This window comes from Pogoniulus pusillus, chromosome 10, assembly GCF_015220805.1.
Source record: "Pogoniulus pusillus isolate bPogPus1 chromosome 10, bPogPus1.pri, whole genome shotgun sequence".
NCBI classification, from domain to species: domain Eukaryota; kingdom Metazoa; phylum Chordata; class Aves; order Piciformes; family Lybiidae; genus Pogoniulus; species Pogoniulus pusillus.
This window is the reverse complement of record NC_087273.1, coordinates 10,874,265-10,891,442: the sequence shown is the minus strand read 5'-3', so window position 1 is coordinate 10,891,442 and position 17,178 is coordinate 10,874,265. Positions and strand designations below refer to the sequence as shown.

The 17,178-nt window shown below is 41.6% G+C and overlaps 1 protein-coding gene across 8 annotated transcripts in view; it reads left to right on the top strand.

Annotated features, from left to right (window-relative positions):
• Positions 1 to 682: 682 nt before the first annotated feature.
• The window catches only part of SEC24D (SEC24 homolog D, COPII coat complex component), a 53,950-nt gene continuing 37,454 nt past the window's right edge, over positions 683 to 17,178 (top strand). The window contains exons 1-8 of one of the 8 annotated variants that reach the window (XM_064149878.1): positions 683 to 758; positions 3,402 to 3,465; positions 3,924 to 4,529; positions 9,675 to 9,863; positions 12,134 to 12,260; positions 13,285 to 13,379; positions 15,141 to 15,398; positions 16,019 to 16,140. In XM_064149878.1, coding sequence (XP_064005948.1) covers positions 9,725 to 9,863; positions 12,134 to 12,260; positions 13,285 to 13,379; positions 15,141 to 15,398; positions 16,019 to 16,140 — 741 coding nt within the window. In that variant the 5' untranslated portion in view covers positions 683 to 758; positions 3,402 to 3,465; positions 3,924 to 4,529; positions 9,675 to 9,724. Of the gene's footprint in view, positions 759 to 3,401; positions 3,466 to 3,923; positions 4,530 to 6,723; positions 7,607 to 8,948; positions 9,097 to 9,674; positions 9,864 to 12,133; positions 12,261 to 13,230; positions 13,380 to 15,140; positions 15,399 to 16,018; positions 16,141 to 17,178 lie in introns of those variants that run through there. The other 7 variants (XM_064149870.1, XM_064149873.1, XM_064149877.1 and 4 more) reach the window with 7 other exon arrangements.

The following is a 17,178-nucleotide window of genomic DNA, read 5'->3' as shown; positions in this document are numbered from 1 at the left end:
GCATCACCTGGAAGCTATACAAATAATGTGATGGATATTTTTTTAATGTAATACTGATTTTGTCGTGTTTAATTCTGGTGTATGTATTTGTTGATGATGGTGGAGGTATCAATTAGTTTATACTAAAGGTATCCACATACCACAACACCATAGTACCTCCAGTATTTTTCCATGCTCAGGTAGAAGATAATTTACTTTTGCATTAATAGTGGTGTAAAGCAGCAGTGCAGTAAATGTGAGTGCAAATAAACTCCAAAGTAGTTGCATGTTAAGTAATGTCAGAGTGGCTTTGAAGAGCTGCTTTTCTTATGCAACATATTGATTCAAAACTTATGAGTATTTGTCAGTACTAACAAGTAGAAAACAACTTACCCTGTTTCTGATATCAACTGATCAGAGAAAGGAAATAATAGCATATGAGTTGTAGCAAATGATCAGTTATATGGAACACATATGACTTACTAACAGGAGGACTATACTCCCAATATGTTGAATGATCACTAGCACTGGCTGAAATACAACTGCATCATTAACTGGGCTGTCCTGGGGCAGAATCCCAGGCTAGTCATGTTCTGCAGGCCGTTAGCAGTTTGGATTCAGCCAGGGCAGCTGACAGGTGTTGCCCACAGGTGTGTCCCAGGCCATGAATATCACACATGGTGGGAGTGGGTGTTGGGCTTCTGCTTTTTCTCATCCTTCTCCGGCTCATGTGGACTGCTTTCCTGTGTTGCGTGGTTGCTGTACATTTGTTGGGCTAAGTATAACTTTATATGTTTATACTAACATTGGTATTAGCTTGGTTTATTTTCCCAATTCCCCTTCTTTATCTGGGGAGGGACTTTATCACTGGGTGATAAAGCAACTGCTTGAGTTTGGCCTCAGATGTGGGCTAAGTATAGATATGGACAAATGGATAAAACACTGTAAATTCATCCTTTGTCTTACAATAAGATAACTGAATAAGTCATAACAAACCAGCTATTTGACTGAAGCAGTTACTTTTTTTTCAAGTGCTAGGAAGCATATATTTGAGTGCTTTTCTTCAGCAAGACTGTGCTAACACATCCAAAATTTTATACACAGGCAGGAAACATAAAATGAAAACTAATGAATGTAAAACTACTTCAGATGCTTTAGAATGTAAAAATGAAATATATCTAAGTGTGAGAAATTCTATACATTCAGCAAACAAACGTGGACAGGATGGTAGAACTTTCTGCTATCCTTTCTCAGACTGATGGTTTCATGTTTATTCCCAGTACTTGGTATATTGTGCATTATTCATCAGGGTGTAATAAGTTCTCATCTGTGTTTTTGTGTTACAGTTTGTTATGCAGCAATTATGGCAGGGTAATCAAGTGCGGGGTTCTTTTCTTTAAGAACTGGTAATGCAGTCTTCCACTCTCAAGCATCTTAGTACTAAATTAATTTTAAAAGATAATTGAAATTCCCCAACTGAAGCATCAGAGTGGATTTCTCAGAACACCATATCTGTCTCCAGTAAATGTTCCAGATCGAGTTGCCAGAATGTTGATTTCATTAGAAAACCAAAATAGCAACAATCAGTGAGAGCGAGCAGAGGAGCCTCACAGTTTGCAGATGCTGAAAAATCCAGAGGCTTGAACTAGCCAGAAGGCTTACGTAGAGAAAGCAGCCATGATCAGCAAAGTGCATTTGCTTTTGTGATGCGTAACTTGCAGGGAACTTAACCACATCTGAACTACAGAATGTTTTATAATCATTTCTATTTTACTTAGTTTTAGCGGGGGGAAAAGTGGTTTTACCTAATAGGGACCAACCTACACAAGAAATCAGGACTTTGGCTTTAAGGCAAGAGCTCTTCATAAAGCACAGTGTCTCTCCTAGGCAAATAATGGCATTAAATACTTTTCCACATAGAATTTTCCTCCCCTAAATATTATTTTTTGCTTTGAAAATATGCCACTGATCTTTACCCATGTCCCAAGGCAGGAAATGAACACCCTCTGTGGCAGTTGATTCTTGCCCAATCTTTGGGGGAGTTAGGGGCCATGAAGATAAAATGGTCTGTCACTGTGGGCTGACCAGCTGTCAGAGATGTTTAAAAGGGCTGGGGCAGTCTAGGAGTGGCAGGATTTTAACATTACTGTATTTTTTTTCCTGCAAAACAGCAGCTACAGCAGTCTAATATTCTGAAACTCCTTTGCTCTTTATGTTTTCAGTTGATACAAGTCAGTGTTTGAAGGGTGTATTCCAATAATAATAGTAATAATTTCTAATTGCCACTGAGAATATTAAAGCAAAATAGCAGTATTAACTCCTGTTGCACCCTTATTTATGTTTCTGTGCTGCTTGGGTTTTTACATTAGACATGTAAATGAGTCATGACACTGATGTAATTCTTCTTGCAGTAGTGTTCTGTTTCCTGAAATATTAGAATCACAGAATGGTTTGGGCTAGATGGGATCTTTAAAGGTCATCCTATCCAACTTGATGTTTTTCCTTCTAGCTCTTTCTTTTTTCTGCATGTAGCATTTTTTAATCTGACCTCAGTCATGATTTTTTAAATTGCTTTCTTTCATAAAAAAACATAATTCTTCAAAATTTTACTGCTGCTTTTATTACTGAAGTCTTTACTCCCATTTTAAACAAATATAACCTTTGTAAATACTAATTTCCATTTTGCTTGTAAAATGCTTTACAGTAAACTGTTTTCCTTAGATCTTAACTACACTGTAGACAAAACATTAAATAAGCTTTTAGTGATTATATGTAAGCAAGACAGGAAAAGCAAGTACCGTTGTTATGTAAACAGCTATTAGGACCCTTCTGATGTTGTGCAAAACCAAAGCTGCTGCTTTGTCTTCAGGACATGAAAAGAGAAAGACAGTTTCAACAAAAGAAGCCTTTTAAAGAGTAGAAACTGGAGGTTTATAAACTATCTCTGCTGATGAATATTTTTTTCTTTAAAGAACATACCCAACATTGTGCACATCTTCCCCTAGAGAACAGCTTGGGCTTGGGAGATATTTTAGCTATTAAAAAAAATTATATAGCACTGAAGTGCAGATATTTGCCTTGCTACATCTTATGTGTTAACACAATCAGTGTTTGCTGCTACAAAAGCAGTGCCATAGTTGTCATGGTGAGAAACACGTTCCTGTAGCCCAGATGTGTTGTTCCAATTCTTCCTGGCAGCTTGCACTGAGCCCATAGTTTAAGAATATCCTTTAAATTAAAAGGTGAGGTTAGAATTTAGGTTTCCTGGAATCATATTGCCTTAATGCAGTGTACTGTGAGATAGAGACAGAGAGCTCTGTCTGCCCTCAGGGAGGAGTTTATGGACCACTAGTAGTAACTTCAGGGAATGGATCTCAAATGATTACAATAATAATATATATTTTAATATTGGTCTCTTACAGATTTAAGTTAGCCTTCTGCAGCCCCTGTGTTAGTCCTGCATCAAACAATCTCCCAAGCTGATGGGTGAGTGCTTTATTTGTTTCAGAACTAATAGAATTTTTTTAGTGAGAACTTTTAAAAGTCAGATTTTAGAGGTAGAGGTTTTGCTGGGAGATTTTATACAGATTAACACAACTTCTTCTATTTAATTTACCAGTACTAACTCCAAATTAGGTCTGAAATACATAAAATCAGATTAGTTTTTAGCAGCAGTGTATAGGTACAACTTCAAGAGAAACTGATTAAGGAAGGTAATTTAAGCTACAAGATCTTCATTACTGTTGATAAAAGAGAAGAAACCAGTCTAATTCCTAGTTTTATGATACACTTTAATTAAAATGCAAGCCTGCAGTCTCATTTTAATGAAATTAATTTCTAGCCCAGGAATGCACTTAAATCTTTAATGATGTTTCCACATTTCTGAAACAGGAAAAAAAACTTTACTGACCTGGGTTAACAAACCCTACTCTCTCCCCTCACAGATGGAAGGGAAAGTAACACAGAAAACCCCCTCTGGGTTGTGATTAAGGGTTTTACTGGAAATGGTACAATACATGCAGAAAAGTGCAGCAAGATGCAGAAGCAGCAGCAGAAATCAGAAAATCCTTGCCGTGCCTAACCTGCAGCTATTCCAGGGGAAAAAGACCAGTACCCCGAAAACCTGGAAACTGGAAGCAGCAACCAGAACAGGAAGCCTCCTGTGTTACAATCTGAATTTCAAGCACCAAGATACTTTGCTCCAGCCAGCACTTTAATTTTGAAGCTGGCATGATGGCAGCATGTCAGCAACAGATTCAACTGGTGGCAATTAGTTTCAATGTCATACGTTGCAACTGTAGATAAACTCTACTTGTAGCTTCAAAACATCCAGCTTGTGACATGTTGGGTGTCTTTTGTCTCAATGTTATATGTTTAAGAACAATAGAGGCAAAGCTGCATCTTAAAAAAAAAAAAAAGCCATATTGATGTATTCCAGAGCAGGCCTTAAGCAGGTGAAGAACTGACAATGCTATAGCTTATTCTTGCTCTTTTGCTGATCTCGTCTTTCAGTTTCACCAGAGCTGATTTCAGGGAAAAGAAATCTGATAGTAAGTATTCTGTGGCCAAGCACCTGCATAATCCTTTAGTGCTGAATTATCCATAGCTGCTTACCATTAAAAGCAGTGAGCTAGACACCGTAGGACTAGTGAGAGAGTGACCCATGTGTGCCCACAGCAAAACAGGGAATGTCCAGACTTAAAGCCATTACTCTCCTCAGTGAAAGCATTTTGTATAACTGAAGGCAGTGGTATGTGTTCTTATAACCACGAAGAGAGATAGGGACAATGGGTGAAACTACAGTGCAGCACTGACACAAGGCATTGTTTTGCATCCTGCTTATGAAAGAGTCATAGAATCAACCAGGTTGGAAGAGACCTCCAAGATCATCCAGTCCAACCTAGCACCCAGTCCTAGCCAATCAACCAGACCATGGCACTAAGTGCCTCATCCAGGCTTTTCTTGAACACCTCCAGGGGTGGTGCCTCCACCACCTTCCTGGGCAGCCCATTCCAATGGCAATCACTCTCTCTGTCAAGAACTCCCTCCTAACATCCAGCCTCTACCTCCCCCTAGCACAACTTGAGATTGTGTCCCCTTGTTCTGTTGCTGGTTGCCTGGGAGAAGAGGTCAACCCCCACCTGGCTACAACCTCCCTTCAGGTAGTTGTAGACAGCAATGAGGTCGCCCCTGAGCCTCCTCTTCTCCAGGCTAAACACCCCCAGCTCCCTCAGCCTCTCCTCATAGGGTTTGTGTTCCAGGCCCCTCACCAGCTCTGTCAGCCTTCTCTGGACACGTTCCAGCACCTCAACATCTCTCTTGAGTTGAGGAGCCCAGAACTGGACACAGTACTCAAGGTCAGTGATACTTCCACAGCCAAAAGCACATTCACTTTATTTGATGCTTTCACCTCATGGACTAAATTTTCCATTCTGGTTAGACAGCAGGAAGAGATTTTAAAGGTTTTTGATTTTCTCTGACATTCAGCAGTATCAGCTTCAACAGCATATAGAAAACCAGCTTATGTTCTTTGGTGGTGAATCCAGCTCTGGGTAGCAAGAAGAAAGACAGGTCAAGACTCATTCTCAACCACTTTGTGTTGCTTGCTGGAGTTTCTTGTGTGTGTGTCATGTAAAAGATTCCCCTGTCTACCTTTTTGCCATCTCATTCAAAGGCACAGGGATTTTTTTTTCCCCCCAGAATCATAGAATCAGTCATAGAATCAACCAGGTTGGAACAGACCTCCAAGATCATCCAGTCCAACCTATCTCCCAGCCCTAGCCAGTCAACTAGACCATGGCACTAAGTGCCTCAGCCAGTCTTTTCTTGAACACCTCCAGGGATGGTGCCTCCACCACCTCCCTGGGCAGCCCATTCCAATGCCAATCACTCTCTCTGGCAAGAACTTCCTCCTAACGTCCAGTCTATACCTACCCCGGCACAACTTGAGACTGTGTCCCCTTGTTCTATTGCTGGTTGCCTGGGAGAAGAGGCCACCCCCCACCTGGCTACAACCTCCCTTCAGGTAGTTGTAGACAGTAATAAGATCACCCCTGAGCCTCCTCTTCTCCAGGCTAAACTACTTTGTCTACTAATGAATGCTTTTGACCGTCCAATTCTGAGTACCCATTACCAAGATTTAGCACCATGTAAAATGGTTCACTACTTTGAGAAGCTTTGTTAAGAGAGCAGAACAAACACTCAAAGGATAACGAAGCCTATGAAGCCTGACTTCCAGATGCATATGAGTTATAAAGATGTCTTTGAGTGACTATTTCTTGTTGCATGCAGTCATAGGCTGGAAGATCATTTAAAGGTCCTTTAGACCTTAAAGTTGGGTAACAAATTTTACTGAAACAGTAATTTTAGCAATACATCTTTCTCATGTTACTTCCACGTTTCTACTTTGTTAATGACAATATTGTCTCCATCCTGTAACCAAGGTAGTATTGTTCAATATGCTTGAACAGTAACTAAACCCAGAGTATGCAAACAGGTAAAGTACCTTGTATTGTATTTCACTCTTGGTATTCAGGTGGTGTAATTTTACTGTTATGTAGCCATGAATGAAAATGCTGTCTTAAAGCACATACATGAAAGTATTGGTTCTAGGTAACCTCTGTATTTGATAAGGAAATTTGCCCCTAGTACAGAAGGAATGAGATGATGACGATGTACAAGCTGCATGTGTCATGTGTATTGGTTTCTAGTTGGTCTAATTTCACCACTCCCTGTTTGCTTGGGATGTCCTGTCAGCCCTCTCTGCTGCCAGCTGCTTCTGGAGCCCTGTGCCCTTCCTCAACACCTCTCACTGTTGTTGTCCGGTACACGGTGGCAACGCGGCTCGCCTGGATACCAAAAGGACGTCGAGGTGCTGGAGCAGGTGCAAAGGCGGCAAACTAAGCTGGTAAAGGGCCTAGAGAGTGAGTCCGATGAAGAGGCTGAGAGAAATCAGATGCTGTAGTTCGAGCAAGTCAGAGGCTGAGGGGAGTCCTTCTTTTCTTCTACAACCACCTGAAAGGACAATTACAGAGAGGTAGGCGCTGGTCTCTTCTTACAAGTAATTAGTGATAAAAAAGAGGGAATGGATCCAAGCTGTACCACTGAGAGAGTAGACGAGCATCGGAACAAGGTGCCCAGTCAAGTGGTTGAGTCACCATCCCTGGATGCGCGTAAAGGCCGTTTAGATGTGGCATGTAGCGGTAGGACTTAGTGGTAAACTTGGTAGCGCAGGATCAGGTGGGACCTGATGCTCACGAGGGTCTTCTTCAACCGGGGCGATTCTATGACTTTACGATCCCTGTCGCGTTCGGTAGCGGTGGCTGACCACGGCCGGCTACTGGCAGGGGAAGGCGCGGCGCTGCCCTCAAGCTGCGGCCTCGCCGCCGGCACTGCGCAGGCGCCGCCACGCCGGGCGAGGGGCGCGGCGCGGGCAGGCTCGGACGTGGCAGTTGAGCGAGTGAGTGACTGAGTGCCCCGCGCGGGAGGGTCTGGCGCGGCCCCGGCAGCGGAGCCAACGGTGCCACCGGCCTGCCCTGGCGCTCCGGCCCCTTGCAGCCGTCGGGAGCGGTACCTCCGTTGGGTGCAGCGCGAGGGGAACGGGCCCTGCCGGCGGGACAGGCACTGGGTGAGCAGCCGGAGGGGCTGGGCGGAGGGGTCGCGGCGGTGCTCCGCGCTGCGGGGAGGGAGGGAGACTGCTATCAGGGCAGCCCGAGGCGGGGTGGAAGAGGCCGCTCGCAGGTGCTGCCGGTGGACCCCGGTGATTGCAAACTTGTCCTGCGCCGAGCGGGCCGTTGGAACCTGTTGCCATCTTCTTAGCGTAGAAAGAAGTGTTAGCTCTTTGCAGGTTTTGCACTGAACTGGAGTAAATGTAGGCTTTAGCAGCAGGTATCAACATATATGCGTGTAGTGGCCGTTTCCATTCTTTGTTTATGCGTGTGAGTAGATACAGCCACGATGCCCAAAGGTTAATTGCCCAATTGAGATTGCAGCATGCTTTGGTGGGGGACAGCACCTCTTCCTAGGTGATCTGTTCCTCAGCACAGTGCCACTGAAGAAATACAAAGTTAAAAGTTCACCTCCAGTTGGGTAGGAATGCCATCCATTACGTTTGATCTTGCGTGCACCAGTGGAGTTTTGCATCTTCACAGAGATGGTGCAGTAGAGCATTGCACAGGTACGGTTATCCTCTGGAGAAAAAGATGACAGCCAGTGCAGTAACAGCAGTGAATTAAATCGTGGAGAAATCCTGGTGTTAATGTTCCTCAGGCTATGTGGTGTAGGGCAAACTAGTGGTAAGAGAGGCTGAAAAAACTTTTCATGTCATTCTGTGTAGTGACATTCATAGTAAAAAAACCAAACCAACCAAAATGAGGAATATTGCTGTTTATCAGATCTTGTGATCTTTCAGATGCAGTTTCCAGAGTGAATCTGTGCGCCTCTTGTTGGAACCTGGCGGTGAAAACCTTGGGTGATCAGTTTATACTGATACTCTGGGTGTTGCCTCCCAACCGTTTTCGTCGTGGGTTGGCATCTAAGCATGTCTTGAAGGGTTTAAGTATGCTCAGTGTTAAATAGAGTCTAGAACTGTGTTTGGTGAAGCTACATCATTTGGCTTGTGGTTAGAGTTCCTGTCTCCCTCCAGCACAGCCTCTCTGTTTTTGCTGTCTGTGGGACGTTTGACGTGGCAGGATCTTTGTGTGTGTGTGTAAGCTGTGGAGGAAGTCATTTCCCCTGCGTGCTGCCGCAGCTCTAGGTGCCGGCTGCCTCTAAGTGACAGTCGCTTCCTTTATATAGATGTTAATATACACGTGTCTATGCCAGGTGTAGGTAATTTAGTGCTAACTTGCCGTCTTTTGGAGCAGCTACAGCTGCCACGTCTTTTCTGAGGGTGGGGGAGGGAAGAAAGTGTGGCTGGCAGCATGAAGCCTCTGTTCAAACATTTTTTCCAGCTCCCCGTGTTCACCTTGTTAATAAATAGAAGACAACTCCCTAAGATGACTTGTCTGAAGCAGTTTAATGCTGCAACTGGGAAATCATATGCTGCGTTAAAGAGTGTGGTTTACAGAGTTACACAGGCAATGTGTGAGGAGGGCTGTGCCCTACACCCAGCTCAAAGTGAGTTCTTGTCTGATGTGGAAGATTAGTAAAGTTGTTGCTTTGTTCGAGTTTTCCCACAAATGTGTGTCTAATGTGAAAGGCCCTGAGATGGGTTTTCTGATAGGGGTAGCTGTTCCCTACGGTCTTGTGCCAATGCAGTATGAATTTGTCTGCTGTGTTCTTGGAGCTGCGTGTAGTTTTGAGATGCCTTTGTGCCTGTTTCTGGAGCACAATCCCTGATTTACTTTCTTCTGGTTTACGTACACAAACATGACTCCATGGCTCAAACCTGAGAATGTAGAGTATAGGTGTTGGGGAAAGCTATTCTAAAGGAACGTGTAGGATCTATAGTGCTAGTTTATATTATGTGTTCTTGGGGGTGCCTGACCTATATACTTGGGACTTTCTGGGAGTAGTAAGTGCTCATCCAGTGTTTGGATTCTCAGCAGTTCTCAAAACAGTTTTAATTTGGGCATCAAGAAACTTAGCAGAATTGTTTTTGTTACACTCTATGTGATTTTATGAAATTTGTCCCCAAATGTGGTTTTTTTGTGGGAACACAGTTCAGAGCCCTTTAAATGCTTTCTCTTTTGCAGATTCTTAAAGAAGACCTGATAGGAATACAGGGAATGAAAATATTGCCATCATGAGTCAACAAGGTTATGTTGCAGCTCCTCCATACTCCCAGTCTCAGCCAGGAATAGGAGGCTTTTCTGCAGGTTTTGGACCACCTAGTTCTTCACATCATTATGGGGACCCCAACTCCTACTCAGCACCTCAACCTGGTACAAATTTGTCTTAGTGCAACGTTTTCAGCACCTAGTCTTTTGCTTACTTGCGCTGACAGAAAATGCTGAGTTTTACACTGCTGCTGTGACAGGATCCTGTGCTAGCTTTGTCTGTTATTGTTGATGCTCAGGTGTTGATCTAAGATGCATGCTAGTAGGTAACTGACCTTTCTGTGTGAATTCATTTGTCCAGGAAGCAATAAGCACCAATGCTCAGTGCTGTATTTTGAGAAATACCTAATGTGGACAAATACAAAAGGGATGATTTCTGGGAATAGAGAAATATTTCTCATTGCATGCATGTTAATGGCCAGCAACCTCTGAGAAATAAGTCATGTTCTTTGCAAAAGAACCTTTGTCCTACTGACTTCTTGTGCACGAATTTGCCTATGATTATAAGCTAGTGTTCTCCTACTCCAGATTGCTCACTTGGTGATATATTTGGCTAGTGCATGGTGAGTAGAGCCCATCTAATTTCTAACCACTCAGGCATCCTGGCCTGCATCAGGAGTGGTGTGGTCAGCAGGAGCAGGGAGGTCATTCTGCCCCTGTACTCTGCACTGGTTAGACCACACCTTGAGTACTGTGTTCAGTTCTGGGCCCCCCAGTTTAGAAGGGACGTTGAGATGCTTGAGTGTGTCCAGAGAAGGGCGACGAGGCTGGTGAGAGGCCTTGAACACAAGCCCTATGAGGAGAGGCTGAGGGAGCTGGGATTGTTTAGCCTGGAGAAGAGGAGGCTCAGGGGTGACCTTATTGCTGTCTACAACTACCTGAGGGGTGGTTGTGGCCAGGAGGAGGTTGCTCTCTTCTCTCAGGTGGCCAGTGCCAGAACAAGAGGACACAGCCTCAAGCTACACCAGGGGAGATTTAGGCTGGAGGTGAGGAGAAAGTTCTTCACTGAGAGAGTCATTGGACACTGGAATGGGCTGCCCGGGGAGGTGGTGGAGTCGCCGTCCCTGGGGCAGTTCAAGGCAAGGTTGGACGTGGCACTTGGTGCCATGGTGTAGCCTTGAGCTCTGTGGTAAAGGGTTGGACTTGATGATCTGTGAGGTCTCTTCCAACCCTGATGATACTGTGATACTGTGAAAAGACAAGCAAAGGAAATATTTGCCTTATTTCCACCACCATAAACATGCCACAAATAATGTAATTGACATGGAACACATAAACATGGCTGTCTTTGTTTCTCCTTTCAATCTCATTGATTTTTAACTTGACTGATATACAGCTTTGGATCTTTCAAAAAGCATAAGAAAATAATATTTTCAAGCCTTCAATTTAAGCCCATTCTGGTGTAAGTTATGCATAAAATAGTAAATATATCTGAAATATTCTCTAAGACATTTTAAAAAAGGTATTTATTAAAATTTCCAATAAAAAATCAGAATATAAGTGATGTTAAATTTAATGTTTGAGGTGATGGAGCAAGCCAGTGAGAGAATGAAGTACCCAAATACATTAACATTTTTCAAATAGTCTATGGTGTCCTTGATGATTTTTTTTTTTTTGTGTATGAAAACAGAAAACAAAATTTTACTTATTTCCCTGAAATTTATTAAAGACAGCAGGATTTCTGTTACCTTAATTGAGTCCTGAATGTAGTCAGAGGATAAAACTGTTTCTGTAACTGGCTTACTGGAATATTTGGGAAAAATACCAGTTTTGGTACCAAACACATTTTTGATACTAGACAAATGTAAAGGAAAAATAACTCCAGAAGTACAGGTTGAAAAGCTGTTTATTCTGTTCACATAACTTGTAGTCTCTTCACAATCACTGTTCTAGAACTGAATTCAGAACCACTTTCAACACAGATTGACAGATTCTGGATATGGTTTGTTGTTTGTTTGTTTTTTTTAAAGGTTGTTCCAAATTTTATTTCTGGTGGTGGTCTCTGCTTCTGTCTGTAAAGATAACGGGGTGCCAGGGAATTAGCAGTATCTCAAGCTGAGCTGCAGAGTCTGTTCATTCTTGCTCGCTTCTTCTAGTCCCTCTTGAGTTCTTTTGCTGGAAAGTTACATGCTACTTACTGTACATTCCCTATCTACTATCTGTCTTTAATACCTGTTTCTATAGCTGACCAGAAATCTATCCACCCTGAGTGACTGAGGTTGGAAGGGACCTCTGGAGATTATCTCATATCCATCTCTCTTGTTAACCTAGAGCAGGTGTTGTGATTGCTAGGGCAGGACCGGGCACTTGTATTTCTTGGGAAGCTTGTACTTTCTTAAAGGGTTCTTACAACAAAAGTCCTTCTTCTTTTGCAGTTGTGTCAAAATCAGACGTGCCTTTTGGATCTTCAGCTCCTGTCGGGCCTCCACCACCTGGTACACATCAAATTGGCCAGACCAACACCCAGAATGGGCCCAGTACAGCAGGGCAACAGCCACATAGGTGACTTTCACAAATTAATACCTGAAATCTAAACTATTTAACCTTTGTTACCTCTCTTTGAGTACTTCACTGCCATTTTAGTATGGCATCCCTATTATATCCCAATTCTGAACTGGATCTTACAGTTTTTACTAGAAATCTTCTGGATTTTACTAGAAGCTGGTACGTGTATCTCTCTGTAGTTCCCCCTCATGCTCCTCTCTTGTTAGAGATCCCACAATGAAACAAATACATCCTAACAAGGCTCTGCAGGGTACTTTAAAGACATTTTATAATGTCTTGAAATAGCTAGGCCTCTCAATTTTAGAAGCAGTCATAGGAAAATCAGTGTAGATTTTCTCTGGAAGACTGCCTGAGGTCTTGTTTCTGCAGAGTGAAATAGTTGGGTAGAAAACATCTTCAGAAGCCACAAGTCTGTTACTAATTTCTTTATTTTTTTCTTGCATTCAAGTTTTTCCATATCTGATAATCGTGAAGTGTTTTTTCTTTCCTCTACCTGCATCATCTTTTTGCCTCTACTATAGGGAACTGCTTAACAATTTCTCACATAATTTTCTTCTCTTCACAGATTTTTCTCCTAATACTCACCCATCCCTGGTAGGGAATCTTCCTCTGTAAGCATGGGAATGAGATGAAATGATGTGATATGTTCAGAAGCTTGTGTTTCCTAATTATCAAGCCTTCATAAAATTATTACCACTCTCTCTTTGCCATGGCTTACTCACTCTTCTTTGTTTCTAACAACAGTGAAAAAAAACCTGTGCTGTGGGGTTTTTTGGTTGTGTTTTTTTAAACAAGTGTGCAATGTCCCTGTGCTTCACGACTGTTGTATATATTTTTTGAGCAGAAAAATGAATTTTTGTCCAAATTAGTTGTTTCAACACCACCTTTGTGAAGGGGTGACATCTTATGGAATCATGATCAGTTGATGTAACTTTTTTTGCATAACTGCACTGATTTTTCCCATTAGGTTTCAAGGTCCTCCACCTCAAAGCAGTACAGGACTTTCTTATTCTCCCTACAGTCATCAGACACAACCAGCTTATCCAAATACTGCATCCACTTCATCTACAGCACAACTTGCCAACCAGCTCAGCAGCATGCAGATAAATAGCTATGGTAATCAGTTTGATCTGATTTGATTGTTTTTTCTTGGTTAAAACTATTAAGACTATGATAATTAGAAGCTTATTAAGTGTTTGTATAAGCAGAAAATTAAATCTTTGCTTAAGTTCTTAAATTTTCTTAATCTCATCTTAAAATCAATATTCTTGGGTTAATTCTGAATTAGTATTTGATGAACTTCCCCAAAAGTCAACTGTCTTATCAGAGTTTCTCTCTGATTTGAAACTATCTTATCCTTCTTTGTTATTTGCATTTAAAATATTATTTGCATTTATTTGAAGTTGAAATATCTTGAACCTAAGCTATGAGGTAAAGATGTGATCATATAATTCTTTCATGTAAATTACTGCCCATCACTGGTTTTCTGTTTGGTATTATCTGCTGCTTCTGAGTATTTCCTGGTGAAAATTACTATTTAATTTAACATGAGTGGAATTTGGTTAGTAGCTTTTTTGCTTTTTTTGCTGAGGCCAGTGTGTTTAGAAGAGTGATTTTTTTTTTTTAATGAGTATGACTTGGTGGTTGATACCTTTATAATCTGTGTAAAGATGAATGTTTCAGTTGAGGCTGCACTGATAACTGCATCTTTCCCTACCTGAACTTTGCAAGTTGCTGATTTGACTGGAGTGAAACCTTCAGAGCTACCACGAGTCCAACTTTCTGCTTGCACAATAATTTGTGAAAAACTTTTTTTTTCTGGCCTTCCTGCCTTCAGTAATTATCATGTAAAATGTAATATACTTGCTTTTTGTGCTACATGCTGCAACACTGAACTACCCTTCAGACCACTGAAGACGTGAATCTTTTACAACTATGCCTCTGTATTGGGTTTTGTTCAGGTTTTTCCTTAGCTGTAGCTCTGAGCTGGTGTAACTTGACAGAGTGCTGAAATTCACAGCTTGTAAAGCTCCAGGAGTGATGTTTGTACCAATTGAGAACCTAAGCTAGTGTTTTGCACGTGAATCTTTTTTCAATTAACATGTCTGAGCAAAGATGCATTTCAATATTTGTACATTAATGTATTTTACTCCTATTTTTGGTTACATTTTTTAGATTTCTTGAAAATTATTTGGCCTGTAGGTCTTTGCAGAGAAATTCAACTAAAAAAATACAGGTTTTGTAAAGTATTAAGTAGTTACAGATTGTGAATATCCAAGCCTACCCCCTATTTCCAAGGTCCTTTTAATTCTAATTGGAATATGGATCCTATAAAAATGCAAACTTTTTACCAGCTTGTACAAAGTAATTCCCACGTGTTTCATCCTTTAGCATCAAAATCAGAAGATGGTTGTAATCCAGATAAAATGTGTGGATTTATCTTCCATCAAACCTGTCGTGGTTAAATGCAAATATGAGACTAACAAAAACATGACACATAGGCGAAATTGATTATTAATCAGAGAGAATGTAGTTTCATATTATGAAATCATCTATTATTTCTAAAGCATTTATGTGTGTTTTCATCAAGAATTATCTAAAGCTGGCTTCCCACTCTCTTTCCCCATCCACCCCAGCTACAGGGTTTTATTGAAAATACAGCCAAAAGAAATAAAGCTGAATGTTTCTATCAGTTCAGACTTCAACTATGAGGATAGATTTGTCAAGTGAACAGGCATTTAGAGTCCCCATAACCCAGCATTGTCTGTATGGGATGCAATATTGCTTTTATAAGTGTAGTGAGCAAAAGTCGAACACCTTGCACATGGATTTAGTCAGTTACCAGTTTTGGCTCAGCTGACACAGTTTCTTCCTCAGGTCCTGGCACTACTCCAAGTTCTTGCCCTTCTGGGCATCCAGCATCTTTTCAGGGTCCACAATTACTGCCACCAGCCCAGCAGCAAGTTGCCTTGCCACCTGGGCCATGGATTCCTCCACCAGCTGTTAAGAGCCTTTGTGCTCAACCGTCATTGCCTCCTATGGTCAGACAAGATGGGATTCCTGCACCAGTGCCCCCGAATCCTAACTTGCAACAGCTTTCAGGGCAGCCTCCAGGGCCTGGATATCCTCAGCAAGGTAAGGATGAGGTTTTAAGTTACTGAAAACAAAATGTGTGTGGAGAACCACTAGCGACTTGTCAGTTAGTGCAATCAAGGCCAGGCTATGCTTTTTCTCACTAGTTTAGCACTCTGAGGTTGTATCAAGACAGTGAGATTAATTTGGATCATTAATAAAATTATTTGCTTAGAAATGGGTAAAGGCACAAAATACTACAGAAGGTGGTTTTTCTTCTCTAACAGCATAGATTGCTCTCTGTTTTTCAGTAATGTCTTTTGTAGGCAGCTTTCAGAAGATAATAAAGAATTTTAACTGAAAAAAATATTTCACCTTACATAGGTAAAACAGCTATTTGGACAACTGAAAAGCCAGCAAACTAGGCCAGTTTTTGACATGTTAGGGGAGAGATTCTCACTAATGCAATGGCATGGTGTGAATAGCTGTGGCATACCTGACAACTCTGGAGACAAAGTTGTCTTATGTATTTTAAGGATAAATATGAGCCAAAGTAATCCATTTCTGGTACATGCTGAAAACAGTAGGAAAAATTGTGTTTAGCTGAGTAAGAATGATTTGTATGGCAGAAGTCATTAAAAATTGATAACACAACTGAAATGAATTGTCATTTGCAACTGCAGCGAACTATGGTCCTCAGATGGCAGGATCTCCGCTCTCTTACCCTGGTGCATTTCCTGGGGGTCCAGCACAACTCTCGGGTCCACCACAGAAAAAGCTTGATCCTGATGCTGTTCCAAGCCCAGTAAGTAATGTGGCAATGATTATTTATAAAAGTTAGTTTCTGCATTTGAGATAAAGGGATAACAGTGCAAATACTGTACTTACTTTAGTTGGTGGGGCTTTTTGGTAATACGAAATTACACTTACATGGCTTCGTTCACAAGACGTGTTGCAAATTTGCAGATCCTTAATTCCATGCAGTTCTGTACCCTGTACTGTCACTTTTGGATAAATCAGTGCATACTTTCAGTTTTGGTATAGAAAAGGCTTTGTAACTTTTGTCTCACATGGGACATACCTGTGACCTGAGTACTTCAACTCTCAACAGGATTCTTAGTGTAACAGTGAGCGGTACTGAAGGATTAGTTGCTTTCACTGCAGCTAATCACCGTTACTTTTCACTCCAGAAAGTCTGAAAACGTAGTAACAGGTAGACATCTGCAGTAGGATTTGTGCACAATACAGGTATGTGAACTCTAAAACTGCAATCCTGGAAATGCTGACAAGTCCCATGCTTAAAAGCCACCTCGCTGTTTTATTTCAGGAGTTTCCCAGGCAGCAAGGATTATTTGCCTTGTCATCCTTCCAGTTGCCACAGCCTTGTAAATATATCAGTAGCTTGGAATATACTTAATGTTTAAGCTTCATAGAGGTTAAAGAGGCTCAGCTGTTGAAGCATATCTGAACATGTCTTGGTGGAAGTCTGTCTTCTTGGAATGGTGTTGAAGAGAAAACAGGGGTACAATTAAGACTTAAATAGTCTTAATTGTAAACCAAAAGAATAGCTTGGTCAGATACAGGCTGCCTTTGAGAACAGCTGATTGAAATAGAAGGAGAAAATGTGCTGAATTTATGGGGGAAACACACCTGTACTGCATTTGGCAGTATGTACACACCTGTACTGCATTTGGCAATCATCTGGGTAGGTCAAAAGGTCCTCAGAGTTAGGATTCTTAAAGCAGGCTGTGTCCAGCAGGTTTGACCTAGAACTTTCTACTTACAGTACAGTAGTTAACACATTTCTTTAAGTGAGTCTGGGTGAAGGAATCTCCATGCTGTG